General features: G+C 35.7%; 4 protein-coding genes across 5 annotated transcripts in view; all 4 read right to left on the reverse strand.

Annotated features, from left to right (window-relative positions):
* Positions 1-47: 47 nt before the first annotated feature.
* Positions 48-5208, reverse strand: LOC117215777 (NPC intracellular cholesterol transporter 1-like). 2 transcript variants are annotated; one of them, XM_033462248.1, is made up of 10 exons: positions 4956-5208; positions 3943-4052; positions 3628-3874; positions 3469-3542; positions 2921-3368; positions 2328-2573; positions 1907-2209; positions 1253-1817; positions 660-1142; positions 48-582 (listed from the first exon to the last, which is right to left on the reverse strand). In XM_033462248.1, the coding sequence occupies exons 2-10, from the start codon at positions 4041-4043 to the stop codon at positions 185-187; spliced, it is 2865 nt and encodes a 954-aa protein (XP_033318139.1). In that variant the 5' UTR covers positions 4044-4052; positions 4956-5208; the 3' UTR covers positions 48-184. The 2 variants fall into 2 exon arrangements, with proteins under 2 accessions (XP_033318139.1, XP_033318140.1); XM_033462249.1 differs by lacking the exon at positions 4956-5208 and adding an exon at positions 4559-4615.
* An 889-nt stretch (positions 5209-6097) lies between these two features.
* LOC117215780 lies at positions 6098-8902 on the reverse strand. Its single transcript, XM_033462252.1, has 3 exons — positions 7965-8902; positions 7595-7882; positions 6098-6627 (listed from the first exon to the last, which is right to left on the reverse strand). The coding sequence occupies exons 2-3, from the start codon at positions 7718-7720 to the stop codon at positions 6280-6282; spliced, it is 474 nt and encodes a 157-aa protein (XP_033318143.1). The 5' UTR covers positions 7721-7882; positions 7965-8902; the 3' UTR covers positions 6098-6279.
* Positions 8903-9331: 429 nt separating this feature from the next.
* LOC117215779 (PI-PLC X domain-containing protein 1-like) lies at positions 9332-13201 on the reverse strand. Its single transcript, XM_033462251.1, has 7 exons — positions 12792-13201; positions 12242-12361; positions 11952-12125; positions 11413-11644; positions 10752-11102; positions 10259-10446; positions 9332-9754 (listed from the first exon to the last, which is right to left on the reverse strand). Exons 2-7 carry the CDS (start codon positions 12291-12293, stop codon positions 9393-9395), a joined length of 1359 nt encoding a protein of 452 aa, XP_033318142.1. The 5' UTR covers positions 12294-12361; positions 12792-13201; the 3' UTR covers positions 9332-9392.
* Positions 13202-14601: 1400 nt separating this feature from the next.
* The window catches only part of LOC117215778 (palmitoleoyl-protein carboxylesterase NOTUM), a 32592-nt gene continuing 29580 nt past the window's right edge, over positions 14602-17613 (reverse strand). The window contains exons 7-8 of the mRNA XM_033462250.1: positions 16680-16993; positions 14602-16148 (exon numbers count right to left, since the gene is read on the reverse strand). Coding sequence (XP_033318141.1) covers positions 15811-16148; positions 16680-16993 — 652 coding nt within the window. The 3' untranslated portion in view covers positions 14602-15810. The remainder of the gene's footprint in view (positions 16149-16679; positions 16994-17613) is intronic.

Below are 17613 nucleotides of genomic sequence, written 5' to 3' on the forward strand. Positions count from 1 at the left end.
TCTTAATATATTAGATAAATATATATATATATATATAAATAATGCCGTTTTTAAGTTATCCGATCTTTATTATTATTATTTTTGTATAAATGTGTGATTAATAGTACGGATAGTGTAATAATTTTGTATGTTTATTGAACCAAAAATAAATATTATTGATAAAGAATCATCTTAGGCGTTCTGTTTAACTCTCCGTCGCTTTATTTAGGGGACTAGTAACGGTGTCGCCTGTATCCTCCACCTTCTCTGGAGATTCTGGTTCTCTATGTGATCGTAGACTTCCTGGCCCAATAGTGCTTAATATAACCGGCAAAAGAAATAATCCGTGCCAGAGACCAAACAATATTACCAAAACAAAAATCTTTAAAAACGCATGGAACACATAACTGTCCGAGAATACCATCATGGAAAGTGCAAGTAACGTCGAGCCAGCACCGTATGCAACTGCTGCACCAATGTACCTCACCGCGATATGTGCTCTTTTTGTACGATCTTCATTTCCGCTTACACTCGCAGCATTTATAAATGCGTGTGCAACGTGAGCAGCGTAATCCACACATAATCCAATGCCCAATTCCAAACCTGGAAAACAAAAATTAATATAATAATGTTGACAAAATTGTGCTATGTTGAAATTGTCAAAGAAACTGATTACGCACCAATGCAAGATGCAATATCTATTGTCAAGCCCCAAAAGTACATGAATCCGCAAACATTCAAAAGTGTAAGAAGTACGCATAAAAAGATCCAGAAACATGTCTGCAGCTCAGCGATCAGTAACCCTGTCATTCCCATGACACAAATCAAAGCCAAGAAAACATTACGCTGAACTTCTTGAGCGATTAGTTTGTCGGTGACCCATAAGCTGAATACTTCGCTCCAGACTGTGACGAAACCATTGACTCCAGCATCATGTGCCACCTGCTTACTTTCATCCATCGCTGGGATCCATTGATGAGGACCATAAAATCGTTTAAAGGTAAGATCTATAGTAGCTACTAAAATCGGTGCAGTACTTTCACCGCACGTTAAGCTTTTTCCAAAACGGAAGTTCCGTTGATATTTGCCTCCATTTCGACTAAATAAGAACTTGGACAGATATTTTCGGAATTCCACGTCTTCTAGTATTTCATATCTTAAATCTGTTAATTAAAATATTTATATATATATACTTATAAAATATATTATTGATTTGTTTCTTATAGTTTCTTTTTGAATTATTATTGTTGCAATGATAAAAAATATTGTCAACCTTTTTGAAAATATTCCAAGACAAATTTGGCAAAATCACTGGGCCAAGAATTTATACTTTGTATCGTTGATAAATTTCCAAATTTCTCAGCCAAATTTATTAGCTTTGGAAACTCGGCGGTATAATTGAAATCTCCCATAAGAATCATTGCTTCGTAACCATGTTCGGGATATTGAGTGCGTCGTACGTCAATATATTTACTTAAATACGAATGGCTTGGTATAAACCAGCCTGGGTCAAACCATTGTTCCAATTTTAATGTACCCATAATTCCAGCCGATACTGTAACTATTGTTATTAATACTATCATTATCTTTCCGGGTTTTGTCAGAATTATATTTGAATATAATTTATTTATCAACTTTGCGGCAGGTTCTTCTTGCGGACTAGTGAATTTCTGTACAAAGTTTTCATGAACGATGCAAGGTAGTATCGAATTTCTTTTATTCTCGATTCGTCGGGCATCGACGGTAAAGAAAGCAACGTAAAACGTGACTTGAAATAAAAACGTCAGTAGCACTCCAACCGCCGCGTAAATACAGAATGATTGAAGGGATGGCAATATCTAGAATCATATATAAAATTTAATATATATACACACACACATACATACCTTTCATCTATGTAATAAGTTAAATGTCAATTCAATCTTACTGTGGATGCACCAATAATAAAGGCAACAACGTCAGTAAGAGAAGTAATAATAATAGCCGAGCCTGCATGCCCTAACATTAAAGCTATTCTTTCTTCTAATGGCTTATTTTGATTCAACTTGTATGTATGTATTTCTTTCCAAGATGCCATTATTAAAAAATTATCGTCTATTCCAAGAGCCAACAACATAAAAGGTAAAGAAGTATGCACAGGTCCATACGAAATTCCAAGAGCAGAGCACACACTGATTGAAGCTATAAAAGCACCACCCACACACAAAAGACCGCCAATTGTGAGATAGACCTGGAGAAAATTGTATTTTGTAAAATTTAAAATTTGTGCTTCTCATAAAATCTTTTTATGAAAAACTACATTCATATTCCAACTTCTTATATCAGTGAAAGTTTAATATAGTACTCACTCTCCATCCCACCCAATTGTAATCCGAGAATATGACTAGAACGTAGAAAAACATTAAAATGAATCCTATTGATAATATACCAATATTTCCGAACATTGTTACAAATGTAACATCACCAAAGCTTCTACCAGCATCATACCAGATAGCTAATGTATTATTTACATTTTTTTTGTCATTTAAAATCCTTGCATTTTCGTGCAATATATCCAAATAGGATAGCTCCCACTGTAATACATCATCTGTTGCCTAGAAATAAAATATTATTTTTATTCCAAATATTTTTATGATATATGCAAAGCAAAATATATAGAATTTATATTGATTCTGTTAAAGATCTAAGATGTTATAAAATATATATTATAAATAATCTACTATTTTTTTTATCAAAAAAGCGACATTTTAATGTTGATTTTGACAAAATCATTTCAAGAATAAAGCAAGGCCTAAATCATATAAAACATTTAAAGTATATGGTATATAATGTACACATTATAAGCTGTTTAGTAATAATATTTCTATAAGACTTTTGTAAATTCGAAACTATTTAAAACATTAGAAATCATGATTTAGGCCTTTTTATAAACTTACCTTACCCAATCAGCTGTTCCAACATCGTTGCCAAAATTATTCATATCCACTTTTGAAAAGTTTACATTAACTGCCCATTGTGTTCTTACTGCTGTGGCTGAGATGATTTTACCCTCTTCATCTCTTGTTATACCACCCAATAATTCTGTAAAATTTAGTGGATGGCCCAATGTGGGACTAATTTTTGTGGTGTTTATATCTTTAATAATATCCTCCTTAGTTTTATGGAGAATCACATTAGTGTCATATTCCCATATATCCAAGATACTGCTTAAAAGGCAAGCTTTTGGCAAATTGTTTACTACATTACAATAGAGCTCAGGACTAACATGAACTGCAGGTTCAAATACAGTGTTATTAATTTGTTTGTCTGGTTCAATTTCAAAGAAATCATCAGTCAGCAGTTGATCGCTGCGCTTTTTTCTATGTACAATACCTGATATGACAGGTACTCTATTCATTAAACAAAGAGAAATTAGTTTTGGTTTTTGGCACATCTTATAGTATCCATAAAATAAAGCTTGTTCAATAACATGCACAGAAGAATGCTTACTTGAAACATACATCTGTCCATGCAATTTGATCAGAAGTTTGTACAGAAATAACCTCCTTTGTTATTCCATTTAGCTGAAAGAATTTAAATAAACTAAAATATATATTACACACATAGAGAAACCTTACTACAATAAAATATATAAGTAAAAGTAGATACTCTTGCAAGAACTTCTGGTTCTAATACATCATCAGCAGTTAATATCATATTCTCCATTCTCAAACCCTGTTCAAATTGTTCGAACATCCATTCTGTGTCACGAACAAAGTCAGAGTCCTGTGGAACCCATAATTTCACAGGATTTTTCTCTTGATGAAAAAAATATAAACCAGAAAGAGAAATCAATACTATCACAGTACTTCCAATTATCCATTTCAACGGTCGTCGAGCAATTCGCAACCCGAGTCTGAAAAAAGATATAAGCTGACAACGAAGAATTCTTATATTACTCAGAGGACATATTATCAGACCTACCTATAGAAAAAATGTTCCACCACTTCTGATAAACGCTGTGGTATGCGCTGCAGAAAGCTTCGGAAAGACCGTTTGTGAACTATTCTCTCTTCTATCTCCATTTCTTTACGCTGAAATCGAATCACAGCACCATGATTTCTCTTCGAATCATGATCGAATTTTACGCGCAATAAGCGTAAACCTTATCGAATCACCTCAAAACGAATAATTCCGTTCGTAATCCGAAGTTACGGCTTTATAGTCAGTCCTTCGCAACGGGTGAAGGACAATGTATACCTAACCTCTAAATTTGGCGACCGATTAAGTACACGAATAGATATAGAAATGTAAAGAAAAATATACAATCAAAGACGAACACTTCCATTTGAAGCAATTTGTGCACGGAACTTTTGTCTAGCTCCGCGAACAATCGACTGTCACTATCCATAGTGACCCTTCTCGACTTATCCCTCGTTTCGCTGCATCAGGTTACATCTGATAGACGTTACGCTATCAGCGCGCGTAACTATCGTCTAATGTAAATTATCATATGAGTGGACAACGGAATTACATGCATCGATGGTTAATAAAAAGTATCTGTTTAAAAGAAAAATTAAATTAAAAATCTGTATGTTACCGTTTCTATACACTGATTTTGTGTTTTAGTCCCAACGAGGTCTAGAAATGACCGTATATACGTATACACATTTATTTCTTTGCCAAGTTTTTAGAACTAGAATTGACGTGTATACCGGTTTTGAATGAATAAACATTGCAAGATCTGCATTTTCCAAGAAATTGTAATGACGTAACCAATTAAGAAGATATTAAATTCAAGAATTTATAAGAATATACTATTAATAAGAATATATTACAATCTAAATATATAAAAAATGAAGATATTAAAATGTCTAACACAAATATTTGCATTGTTGCTTTGCATTACAATTTGCATTCTATTTCAATATAGATAACTAACTCCAGCCTTCACAATTTCCGTGTAATATGGAAAATTACAAAGGAAGAGAACTTACCAGGAGCACTACACGATTTCCACTGAGATCGATTCTTTAAAGTATCACTCGTACTTCTTGCCAGTTGAATCACGACTATGACGCTTTGCTCTACGAATCTGAACAGGTTGCACTCAAAATTAACTTAATAACTGACTATTGATCTCAAAGACGTAACATAACGAACACGTCATAATCTAGACAAGCTAAATACTTATCAATTAAATCCAATGATAATGAAGATATTGCACACCGAGGCAGTGTTCGCTTTCAGTACGTTAGCAGTTGAAACTCGAATAAGCACGATGATCGCGGCTCTTATGTGGCTCGATGTTGCATGTGCACATGCTGTCTGTGAAACAATAACTATAATTAATTTCTTCTGCGGTTTCTTTCATGTCTAATTACGAATTAGTAATCAGAAGGGTGCACGGCATATGACTGATGAAGCGCAGCGCATTGTCTTAATTTCTCTGGCAAATAAATTAAAATAAAGTTACCATCGTAGTTCTATAAATGACAATATATATTCTGGTTTATCGGTTGTTAATTCATGCATTGAAAAAGTAGCATGACGAAGAACACTGTAATTGGTCTATAACAGGAAGTTGATAGATCGTTAGAAGAACTGAAGATTTGTTTTTGCAACGAGTATTGTGTAACATGCACCTTATCCGGATACTTCAAGATATTTTATAATGTGCTAGAATCACGTTATTCTTTGTATAAAAACTGAAGAAAACATCTTAAATTGTGACTGTGAAAAGAATTGGTTAAGAAGTTTACTTATCATTTGTGACGTTTTATAGGCCAGATTTGCATTTTTGTTACTAGCTTGTGTTAATAATGAGAGTTATTGGACACTAATAGACACGTATTGAACACGGGGTCAAATACGCGCTGTACTTCTACATTGATTAAATAATTGTAAATTATTCGAACTGCATCTTTATTGTGTTAAATAAATCAAATTACATAAATTAAATATTCTCGTTGACCTATTATATCAATATTTTCGTTCATTTATTTGCCTGTACGTAAAACGTCTATTAAAAAATGTTCATTGTGTCACATATAGATGGTACAAACATCTCGAAATTCATTCCCGCATATTTTGCAAAAAAAATCTTCAATAAATATGAAATAAAATATGACACAAAAACTTTAAGTTTTTTCATATTTCAATTTTATTAAAGAGACCTTTATAAACCGCACTAATGATGACGTCTACATTTACTGATTTACGCGACACGAGACACGTTGAACGCTGCAGCTACGTATCGTATCAAAATGCAACGATCACGTTTCTAGAACTGCAAGAAATACGTATATTACTATACCGAGGTCAGGATGCGTAGTAAAACGCAGATACGACGGACATGTAAATTAGAATGCAAAGTTCCGAGATGGACAGAATTGTTATGCAATAACGATGCAGGTCCACGAATTTAATGTGGAGCAACGTACGTAATATGCTAACTACCGCAAAAGCGGGTAAAATCAATCTAGCCATAGGAAACAGCGGTGACGTAGTCAGCCATATCGGTGCAATTAGCAGATAAGGGATTACAATTCGAAGATCATGTTGATGTGCATTTCTGATGCGAACCACGTCCTCGTGACCTCCTCCGGTAGGACATAAAATTATGTCGGTACTTGCCAACCACATTCTGTCCTCCTCGCTGTGAATCACCTGTGAAAAATCGATCAAAACGATGCGTTCCAATTATGGACTTGTAAATATTATTACGTTAAAAAATCTATTATCAATAATCTCTCCTTCGATAATCAGACTTGGCACTTTTTGCCAAGAACATAAATACGTATGTAATCAAGTGCTTAAGTACGTTCAGAACTACTTTCGTCACGATAAGCGGCGTGGCGTAATATAAATAATGATCAAAAGTATTTCGTGTTTTTATTGATGTCAACTTTGAAATGTCTAAATGTATGTTAACTCTGATTTGTCTGTTAGGTAATTTTGATAAGACAGGAAATATGTATTTTATAATATTCGATCACGAAATATCTCATCAAGAGATAACAGTGTATCTTGAATATACTTAGTCATACACCTACAGACACAGAAAAGATATTAGATGGTAGTATTTATACTAGAATTCTTATCGTTATAACTACGATATTCAAGATCAACTGTTATTGATTTCTTAAATCTGCTAATCAGTTGACACTTAGACATATGGCAGAATAGAAATCGTATTGGTATACAAGTGATGATTTTGAGAAATTAAATTTAATCATATATTTCTGTAATAACTTTAATCTCTATCATGATATCTTTTCATGATGTAGAAAATATATGTATAATGAATTTCTTACAATAGTAAACGTAGAATACTGTTTTAGGAAAAATAACACTGAACTAAATTATCTTTTTGATTTTTAAAAATCTTGAAAATTATTTCCATGATTGTCAGCCAGCCATCCATGTAAACATAATATAATTTAGTTTTGACACACATATAGAAGATTAGGAATAAAGAAATTATTACGTCGAAGAGATTGATAGTCGAATGATAAATTATCACATACATACGTATCTCCCGGTTAAGAGATTATAAACGACCAGACAGATTTTTTATTGATATCTAATGCTAGATCAAAATAAGGATTATATAAGGAAAATAAGGATATTTTACCCGTCTGGTGGCTCGTATTCGCCCAGTGAACCACGTCAGGGCGTTCATCTTCAGAATGAGAACGCATGACCACCAAACGTAAACGACCCACAGCTCTTTCACCTCGTTCGCAAGATTGTTCTCCATTGTTTCACGTTAGCCGTCCAGCTGGCTTCGTACCGAGAAAGAAAACGCGAAGAATGGGCGACGTAGCTCGTTGTTTCCTTAACGTTTCATTCATCTCATTGCGTGCGCCATTCCGTATCTCGACGAGCAAGAAGGGGACCATTTATCAGTGTCGTGATAAAGCTACGATAATGGTGGTCAACGAACGACGGAGATAAATAAACACAAAAAGGAAAGAAGAAAAAAAGAAAGACTAAGAATGTACCAAAGTATGGAAACACGAGGCGTATTTCAAAGTTAGTATGAACGCGAGTACGCGAGTGGAAAGTCGGTTAAACGAGAGGAATCGACGGATGGAGCCGTGTTAAAATTCACTTCGCATGGATTCGTTGTCGTTCGCTGCTACCAGACGACTGACTACCTCGAAAACCGGTGTCCCGAACGTGATCTCGCTTTCTACAGTCCCATTTGGAAGTCAAATCGATGCGCGCCACGCTGATTCTTCGCTGGAGCACGTTTCGGAAACGTCGCGGCATTTGTTTCGAACGAACTCGTTTATTTTCCTCGGTGGAAACACGGCCGCGTTAAAAAGTTCGGGAATTGTAGGACACGTGGTTCGTGCAGCAAGTTTCCGCCGTTGAATTGAATAGCTTCGTGCTGACACGATGCTGAGAAATGCGAGTTTGTGAAGTTTTCGTGTTATTGTGAGATTGGCTTGATGATTTTTGGAAGTGTGAAACGTTGATTGAGCAAACGTATAGCGAACTCCACATATTCTTTTTGTTTGAAATCTTGAGAATATTAAATATAGTGATAGTAATTATCAAAAGTATCCGGTTGTTATATAGGTTTGTTATATCGTTGAATTGAATTTTGGAAAATAAAATTTTGTTTGTTAGCTCAACCAGAACATTTTGACCGCCACTATAAGAGAGATAAAAGCATGTCTTCTCGTTAGTACATGTATTGATACTTCCATTTAAGAGCTTTTAATGTACATGTCTCTTACAACAGTTATCCTAAGATTCTTTATCACGGTCAATCGATGAATCCGATCTACTAAGAAACCATTAATCAGTAATTTATAATTCCTTAAAAAGAAATTACTGCCGATTTTATCCCTTTAACCCATAAGCATTTCTATTTTTCCTTATACTTTCTCCTTCTCGATCTTTCGCATTTCAAAGATAATTATCAGTTTAAATAATTCAAATAAATTTAATAAACACCTATATCTTTCTGAATATTTTCATAGAATGCTCTATCGAATAATAAATTTCAAAACTTTTTCGCTAGAAATGGCTTAGGAAACTTATTGCAAAACATAATTCGATCAGTTATCATATTTTTAATTACTAGGTTGTCCAAAAAGTTTCTTTCGTTTCATAAGGTGATAATAGATGAACAACAATTTCTGTTTTATATTATTTTATTGAATTAGGTATGATGCATTTCGTTCTATTTCTATTATTATGTTCGTGCATAATTGAATAAACTAATATAAAACAAAAAACATTGTGCGTCTATTCTTTCTTTATAAAACGAAAGAAACTTTTCGGACAACCTAATAGAATTAGAATCATTTCTAAAGGAAATTCGAAAAACTTCACACGATCCGCACTTTTCCTCCCACCAAGAAAATAGCATCTAATTAAAGTGAAATCTTCGTAGAGTATGCAAATTTACTGTCACGTTACAAACGCCACTGGGCGATGTTGCTCTTTTTAATGTTCGCCTGTATCGACACGTCGATCAGATTATTTCCGAGGAAGAAATCCGTTGCGGCGATGTTCGTTTCCTTCCACCATTCCTCTTGAAATTTGTACGTGAGATTTCTGTTAACCGAGTCGGCCATCTGCCGCAGTCCGCCGGATAAATTAAAGATTATGTCTAGCGGATACGGTGTTAATTCCGCCATCACCGCCCACAATGGATTTTGACTGTTCCGGGACTTCTTCGGACCCATGATAACTTTCTCTAAATATTTGAACAGCCCTTCTACCGTTTGTTGATTGCCCCAGGCTTGAGACATCGTTGGCCACAGCCAGTCGTATTCTAGAATAAAATTAATTTACAAGTACGATTCGCGAAATAAAATTGAAATGATATTGAAAATAAGAACGTGTACTGTGCACATTATATTTCTAAAATCCTCTTCTTGGATATTTAAATAATATAAAGTATATGTATAATATAAGTATATGTTAAAATAAAATACCTGATGAACTAAGTACAGCTGGCTGAAAAGGTATTACCTGAATATTTTATACTAAAGTATATATTTTCGCAATATAATTTTATTTTGAAAATATTGAACAACTAATGTTGAGAAGAATAATAAATATTTGTAAAGAATAGATTTCTCGTAGTCTCTCTTCTTTAGTATTTTATAATTTTTGATAAAATGTTCTAAATATTTAACATGGTCAAGTGCTTTTATGACCAACTGTATAAAATTCAAGTAAAATTAGAACTTTCATTAAGCCAATTTTTATATCTGGATGAATCTGCATATTGACCTAGGTAATTTCATTGGACGGAGGTTGATAGTAAATTTACCATTAACGGTGTGCTTGTCGCCGTAGCAAATTATCAAGCGTTTCCCTCCGGTCCAAATATCATTCAAGGTCGGACCCAGACCTTCGACCCCTCTATCGGGTTTTAGAATCAAGCCTTCGAATTCTTGCAAGAGGATCATGGCCAATCGACAATGCCTGTTCGGTCTATCTTCAAATCCCACGGGAAATCTAAAAGTAACACAATTCCATGTTGAACATCGTTTCCCTCCAACTATAAAATATGCAGTTATTCTACTATATAAATATCACCAAATTATTCCAATTTTTCTCTCAATTCTTATCCTACAATAAGGTCATACATGACTTTGGAACAAAAATTTCCTTTCAATTGTTAAATACACGATATAAATATGTTGACCTACTACACTTAATTTCATAGCCATTTGAAATCAATTTGCATTACGAGCACCGAATTGTTCTCTCGGTATTATTGATCCGTAAGTCGTCAGTGTTGCATTATATCGCCAATTTACCTATGAAAATCCATGATGACCACTTCTCCCCTAGCGACGTTCAGAAAGTTTCTCACGTCTTTGATGATGGCCGAGAGAGGGGTGATCCGGATGACATCATGATTGATCCAGAATCTGCTTATGTGATTGTCCTCTTCGATGGCAGTGCCGTTCGGAATTGACGGATAATAACCAACCCTGATGTCTAGATATCTTATACCGTGCACTAATTGTGTCCATATATCGCGATCCTGTGTCAAGAGGTATCTTTGAAACGCGTCCCGCCTCGTCAGGTCACCGTGCTTGTAACATCCGGAATTATGCGTTCCGGGTATCATTAAACTTCCTATCGGAAGCATTCCTAATTGCCTCCTGAAAAACATAGCAAATCTTTTTTATATAAATTTTCGTAAAGGAAGATATTCTTCCTTAATAAAATTTAGATTTAAGAATTTATTGAGAAGAAAATCTTCCAGTAATGTTTGTTAGAAAAAATTTCGCAATGATATTTGTTGGAAATTAAAGAAAATGATTTGAGTACAATTTGAAAAAATAGATTCTTAATTTTAATTTCATATAAATTTTCTTAATGAGGAAATATTCTTTCCGAATAATGTTTATTGGCAAGTGAAGAAACTAATTTGAATAATGTTTGAAAACTTATGGAAGATAAGTATATTACCTCAAGTCGTACATCCATGTTGGCCAGATTTGTAAGCAGGAACTGGTAAGGATAACTCCATCCTTGTAAAGGGCAGCATGGTGTTTCAGGCAATGTGGACCAGGAAGCGTCGCGCCATCCTTGGTATCCCATCCACCCGGAAGTGGTGGACGACCCACGGTGATATTCGTTCGATAGTAACCGCGTGGATATTGCAGCGAAGTCAAAGTCAGCTTAGGCTTCACCGTTTTATCTGGAAGCGCGATATCGATGGTTGCGTCGACCGATATCGAAATGGTTACTTTTGAATTTTAAACTTCGATGAAATTGAAGAAAATACACGCTTTTGTTCACTTGAATGGTTCGTGTAGCTTCTTTTGAATAAATTCATGACATATGACGTATATAAAAAGTAATTGCCATAGAAATGGAAAATAAAAATTATCGAAGATAAAGAAAGGAGAATAACGAAACTATAGATTAATTAGCATCGATAAGACAGGATTTAATCCTTGAATCACTAGTTACGACGTTCGAGAGAAGCAAACAAAACTTATTACTATGTGCTGGGTCAGCAGTGAACACCTTGATGGTATCTGGGTATCCTGTGCCCGATGGACAATCGAGATCCCAATTTACTTCGAGCTCAGCGTCGACCACCTTGTCGCTGGCAGCGATTGGTCTCCACAATGAGGAGACTGTCAGCCATACTTTTCCGCATTGTGCTGCCAATGCTAAAATCACGAGTGTTATCGTCAGCAATCTTTATCGATCGAATTACACGATCCAAGCTATTAAGAATATTGCAAGTGTAATACGAGAAGCACAGAAAATTTAGATTTACGCTCACCGATATCGCAAAATAAATGAAGAAGCAGCAATATTACACCCTTCAGCATCATCGAGTGATACTATTTTATCCAAGCTTCCCGTATAAACCGTACTCCAACGTTCAGCGTCAAAGATTTACCTATATTTATAAATAAGGATAAAAATTCAATTCTAAAAATAATCGAAGTTATGAACCTCTCGACGAAGGTTCCTATAGAACTAGATAATTTAATTCAGCAATAAACGAAGATGTAGATTTTTTATTTAAAATATGAAACTTTTTTTATAATATCAACTTTTACAGTGTTCTGTGTCTAGCTACCGACTACTAGAATGTCTTATTACTTGAAAGAAACAAAAGTTCGACAAGGGTCGTCTTTGTTACGAGTTCATCAATTTCTTTTACTTTTTAGTATAACTATACCGTACCGATTTCAAATTACGATTCCCACAAAATCTAATACCATTCGATTAACCAAAATCGAAACGAAAAAAGAAAACAATTAAAAGCGAGATGAAAATACGAAAAAACCGAATCCGAACAGCAGAGCAACAGCAAAAGCACTTACACGTAGCGCGCACACTCCGCGAGCCACTTCCGACGCAGCGAGTCGATCGCCAGGAGTCCCTCGAGTCCTGGTTCTCCTTGCTTCTCGATGGCCGATCGAGCATTCAGTCGCGCTTCGTTGCCCGCCCACGGAAGCGTCGCCGCTTTCCCGCGTCGCTTTCTTGGCCTGCAGCTTTTCAAGGCGATCGCAAACCGCTCGATCGGCTCATCGTCCGGCGTGGCAAGCGAACAACGATCGATTCGCGGAGTACCGTAGGCCGTACAGAAGCGACACAATGAAGAAGAAGAATAGGAATCGAACGCTCGTTATCCTGCTGGTCCAACCGATCCGGTCGTCTGGAGACAGTCCAGTGACTGAACGATAGACAACCGAACGACCCGTAACCGGACCAGTTTAATATAGAACCCGCTCGCTTATGGGACATTCAAGCACATTGTGCCATCCTTCCATCACTTCCTCGGACACGTCAATTGCTCGGTGGGGACCACTAGGCTGTCCTCGTCGTCCGTCCGATGGAACGTGTTCCGTTTTTCTCTGTCCACCGTTCGATCATCCTATCGACTGCCGTCCAACCATCGGGGGTCAGACCCGGTCTGACCCGCCGGCATTAAACACCATTTCCTGCGTATGCCGTGGAATATATAGTTTCGAGACAACGACTACGGAGGGAGGGCGAACAGATCGGAGAGTTCGCGCCGGGCACCAAGCATCGACGGATCCCGGTTCACCGGGGTTTGGGGACGGATTCTGATTCTACATTGAATTATCACCCTCGCTCGTGGCTGAACAAGCGGGGAGGAAGGGACGGCAGTCGTGAGAGCTAACAGGATGATGATTAGGTACAGGTGCAGCCAACGAGGCGACTCGATTTATCGTTACTCCGCGTTCGATGATGTTTACCGAGTACCGACTATGTATCCTTGGTGTGTATATTCAAGCCATAGGCTTCTCTCGAAACTGTTTATCATTCGCGGTATGTGTTTTTCGAATAATTTTGGACGAACGGGAAGATTCAATTTAGTGGAAATTAATTTTTTTTTTTTTTGATTGTATTCATTGGTGTAGAATGTTTGACATAGAATTACAGAGATTGTTATATGATCAGGCAATATCATGTTTTGCCTGCGCTGTTCCGATTATACGTAAATAGTTTAGTATTTCGTAGTAATATACACACGAATGGTTAAATAGTTTATTCATTTGTTCGATAGTGTGAATTTTAGAAAATTAAACGTGTTGTAAAATTGTGTAGTCAATGAATTAGATTCTCTGACACGTTTTTATCGAAATTCTGTCTTCCTTAATAATTAGGAGGTAGTACATGTATTCTGCTACTTTTTACGTAAACTCTAATTATAATTTAATTATGCATTATTGACTTTTTTCATACTAGAGTTCATTAAAATATCTTCAACAAATGACTTGAGATATTACCTAAAAATATATATATATATATGTGTATTTCTATTTTAAGCTCTTGTCAAAGAACAAAAACGCGAATGCAATTCGATGTGAAAATTCTATTTCTACCATTTAGCCATGTCGATGTTCTACATACAAAGAAACGAAGCGATTGATTAAATGGTACACGCAATAAAATAAAAAAAACTCTATAACTCGTTTAGTATAACAGATATACAATTTATTTACAGTCTCACGCGAGTACAAAATAACAATGATTTGTATGACGGACGCAAATGTGAGGACAAAGCGTCGAAGAGGATTGATATCGATTGCAACGCGCGAAAAATAAATTAAACGCTTAGAAGAATTCTTCTCGTCTTGATCGTCGCATTTCTTTCTCTCGCTCTAAATAAATAATTAGTTAATCCTACAGAGAAGTATGTATATTACAGTGCCTGGGTACAATTAGATACAATGACCCGCGGCTTCTTTCTATGCGCACGCGCGCGTACGCGTTAACCCAACTCCTTAATTACTCTTATCGCGTTAAACTCTTCTAATCGGCGTTTACAGTACAGAGAAGGACGTTAATACGATTTGATTCGTTGAGGTAGATAATTTAATCAGTCTATGAAGCTGCTTTGTCGGTCGGTTTGCTCGTTATTGGCATCAATTCGCAAAATTCGGTTCCGGCGCATTCTATTGAGTCGAGCTGAACGTTAACTTCCAGTTGAGCCCTAGCTGGACATCGAATGCGGCACGACCATAAGCCGGCAGTATTAATACTGAGCGTCTCCAGTTCGAACTTCTTCGGTATACGTGTAACTGTCGGAAATTGCATTACTTAGTTCGTTCGAGCTTTCACAAAAGTTCTTCGATCTTGATCAGTCTATCAATAGTATACAAACAACTTTACTTAATTTATCATACCAGAAACTACAATTCGAAAGATCGTTCTGCGAATATGTTGCTTTCTATCTGACCAGGTACAAACGTTGAAGAGGGAAGGATGTTTTGGTAAATTGAACGTCAAGCCTCATGGCTGATCAGCGATCGCGTCACCGCGAAGGCGAGTGAATTAATTCGTAACATGATTATATGCCCGTTTACTTTACCTACAACCTATCAAATAAATTAAATTACTCGGCTACTCGCGAGGTTGGTGTGAATTACACGTTTCACACGCAAGAACGAACGACGAAAATTGTTTAAAGAAATTGTCGTTGAATTGAGTAACTTGCTGGAAGATGAATTCGACCATAAAATATAATCGACTCGATTCCTCTAACGAAAATTCTAGGTATTTCATGGAAACTCTAACGAATACTTATGTACAATTTAATGATTTCAAATTTAATGATGTTAAAATTGTTTCAAGAGTCTGAAAAAATTCAAACAAAAAACTATGCTCTCCTCTAGAGACGCATTAAATGTCTTGTTTCCTTTCAGTCTCTTCTTTTCTAAAAAAGATTCCCAAGGAAATATTCATCTTTATCGAACAATGAAAGAAAATGACGGTCGATGAAAGTACAAATTAAGGTCTTATTTTTTTCTCCTTCAACATCGTCATTTTCTATTGTTCTTCTTATGGAATGTATCTTCTTAATGCGACGAGTTAGTTCGCTCGTTGCGTAAGAAGATTTAACAGTTCGTCGTGATCCATACTGTTCAACGTTTGTATATCGATACCCAACGCGTTCGCCACGCTCTTCATATCGAGGCCGAAGCTCTTCAACAGCTCGATGAAGTCCATTTCCTCGCCGGTGAACGGGTTGTGCAGCTTTGGGCAGCTGTGATTACACTGCGGCCAAGTGCAACGTTCGATTAACCGGAAGTGGCAGCCCTGGACACACTTCCGTTTGCCAGATGGTATCACCGAGCGCTGCGGTCTGGTACCGTTGAACATGCCTGTATGGTTGCTGTCGTTGTTCTGCTTGTTACCCTTCCGACGACCTAGAATTTCAACGAATTTCAGATGATCCATTTCTTCAAATATGTACATTCTTCGACGAATACGATAAAAGAAATGGATAATGGAGAAAATGTAAAGCGTGTTCGGATTAAATAATCTGAAAACATTTTCACGTAAGAAGCTAATATGTTTGGGAGAGATATGTTAATAATTTTGTTCAAACATAGAATTTTTGCCCCATAAAAAATTAATTTGTTAGCAGGGTTTTGTCAATAAAGTAGTGGCAAAGTGATTTTGTAGACTGAAAAATGTTACCTCTTCTAATTAAAGTAACATGGATTGCAAAAATAAATATCTCAACAATTGTAAAGAACTACAGGACGAGGTTACTTCAAAATAATTATTAAAAAGATTATGCAGAAGTTATAAAAAGTTATAAAACCAAAAGAAATATCAAAGATATAATGTAATATTTTGCATCCATAATTTCTCACTTAGTAATTCTTATCTATATTATATATTATATTTATATATATTATATATATTATATTATATATTATATAATAATTTACCTGTAGATTTTCTGCGCTCATGTTTCTCCTTCTTCATCTTCGATATCTTATTTCTGTCCCTGCGTTTGCCTTTGTGCTTCCGCCTCTTCCTCTTTTTGTTCTCCCTGTCCTGCATCAGGGCGTTAGACGAAATCTTCCTCTCGATCGATTTACCGATCATCGACGATCTGACTTTTTGCAACTCCGCTATGAAGTCGCTCTTTCCGCTTCTTCCCGGTTCAAACGAAGTTCCGTTTCCCTTCGTCAGACCGGATCGTAGTAGCTTCCGCAATGACTTCGCGCACGGCTGGTTCGTCTCAATTGGCGAACGAGTGCTGAAATTAACAGGGACGAAGTCAGTTCGCTGCCAGTTTCGCGTTGAAGCAAGTGAAACGGCGGAAAATGAAATAAGAAGCGCTTTGTGTAACTTTTGTTAGAAAGTACAATATACAACAACCTGGCTTTTGTTGTTCAGTATTTTGTAATATGATGATGTAAATTACAACATGTATTACACAACTCGACTTTTGTTTATTAATTTAAAATTGTTATATGGAATAGGATTTATGAATAAGTAGAAAAAGATGAAAAAATATGCAGGATATACATAAGTTAGATGCAAGATAAAAAATATGCAAATTAAAATACTCGTTATAATACACTGTTCAGAATTACTACAAGGTCGTTCTATATTTCACTTTAATTTTCAGTGTCTATATATTCTATTTTTGATAATTGTTTTAAAGACAATTTTTATTACAATTTCATCTCATTTTAATAACATGCCAATCTCTTTTTCTGTCAAGCTTATAGGACTCCTTTATTTTTGTTTGCTTAATTAATACACTAAGATCGTTCATAATAGCGACCTCTTAATTATTCTACATACTGTTAAAAGATGAAGCAAACCTTGAATGTGTGTATTCATAAAAATATTCATAAAAATAACTTACGT

Source organism: Bombus bifarius, unplaced genomic scaffold (assembly GCF_011952205.1).
Source record: "Bombus bifarius isolate JDL3187 unplaced genomic scaffold, Bbif_JDL3187 scf7180000009790, whole genome shotgun sequence".
Classification (NCBI taxonomy): Eukaryota; Metazoa; Arthropoda; class Insecta; order Hymenoptera; family Apidae; genus Bombus; species Bombus bifarius.

Excerpts from the sequence above, each read along its gene's own strand:
- LOC117215777 (XM_033462248.1), bottom strand. The coding sequence starts at position 4,043 with ATGGAGATAGAAGAGAGAATAGTTCACAAACGGTCTTTCCGAAGCTTT. Across the intron at positions 2,210-2,327 it reads ACAATTGGGTGGGATGGAGA|GTCTATCTCACAATTGGCGG; the intron begins GTGAGTACTATA and ends AATTTTCTCCAG. Across the intron at positions 583-659 it reads AGATATTGCATCTTGCATTG|GTTTGGAATTGGGCATTGGA; the intron begins GTGCGTAATCAG and ends TTTGTTTTCCAG.
- LOC117215780 (XM_033462252.1), bottom strand. The coding sequence starts at position 7,720 with ATGGAGAACAATCTTGCGAACGAGGTGAAAGAGCTGTGGGTCGTTTAC. Across the intron at positions 6,628-7,594 it reads GAATACGAGCCACCAGACGG|GTGATTCACAGCGAGGAGGA; the intron begins GTAAAATATCCT and ends GATTTTTCACAG.
- LOC117215779 (XM_033462251.1), bottom strand. The coding sequence starts at position 12,293 with ATGATGCTGAAGGGTGTAATATTGCTGCTTCTTCATTTATTTTGCGAT. Across the intron at positions 11,103-11,412 it reads ACATGGATGTACGACTTGAG|GAGGCAATTAGGAATGCTTC; the intron begins GTAATATACTTA and ends TATGTTTTTCAG. Across the intron at positions 9,755-10,258 it reads CGACAAGCACACCGTTAATG|AATACGACTGGCTGTGGCCA; the intron begins GTAAATTTACTA and ends ATTTTATTCTAG.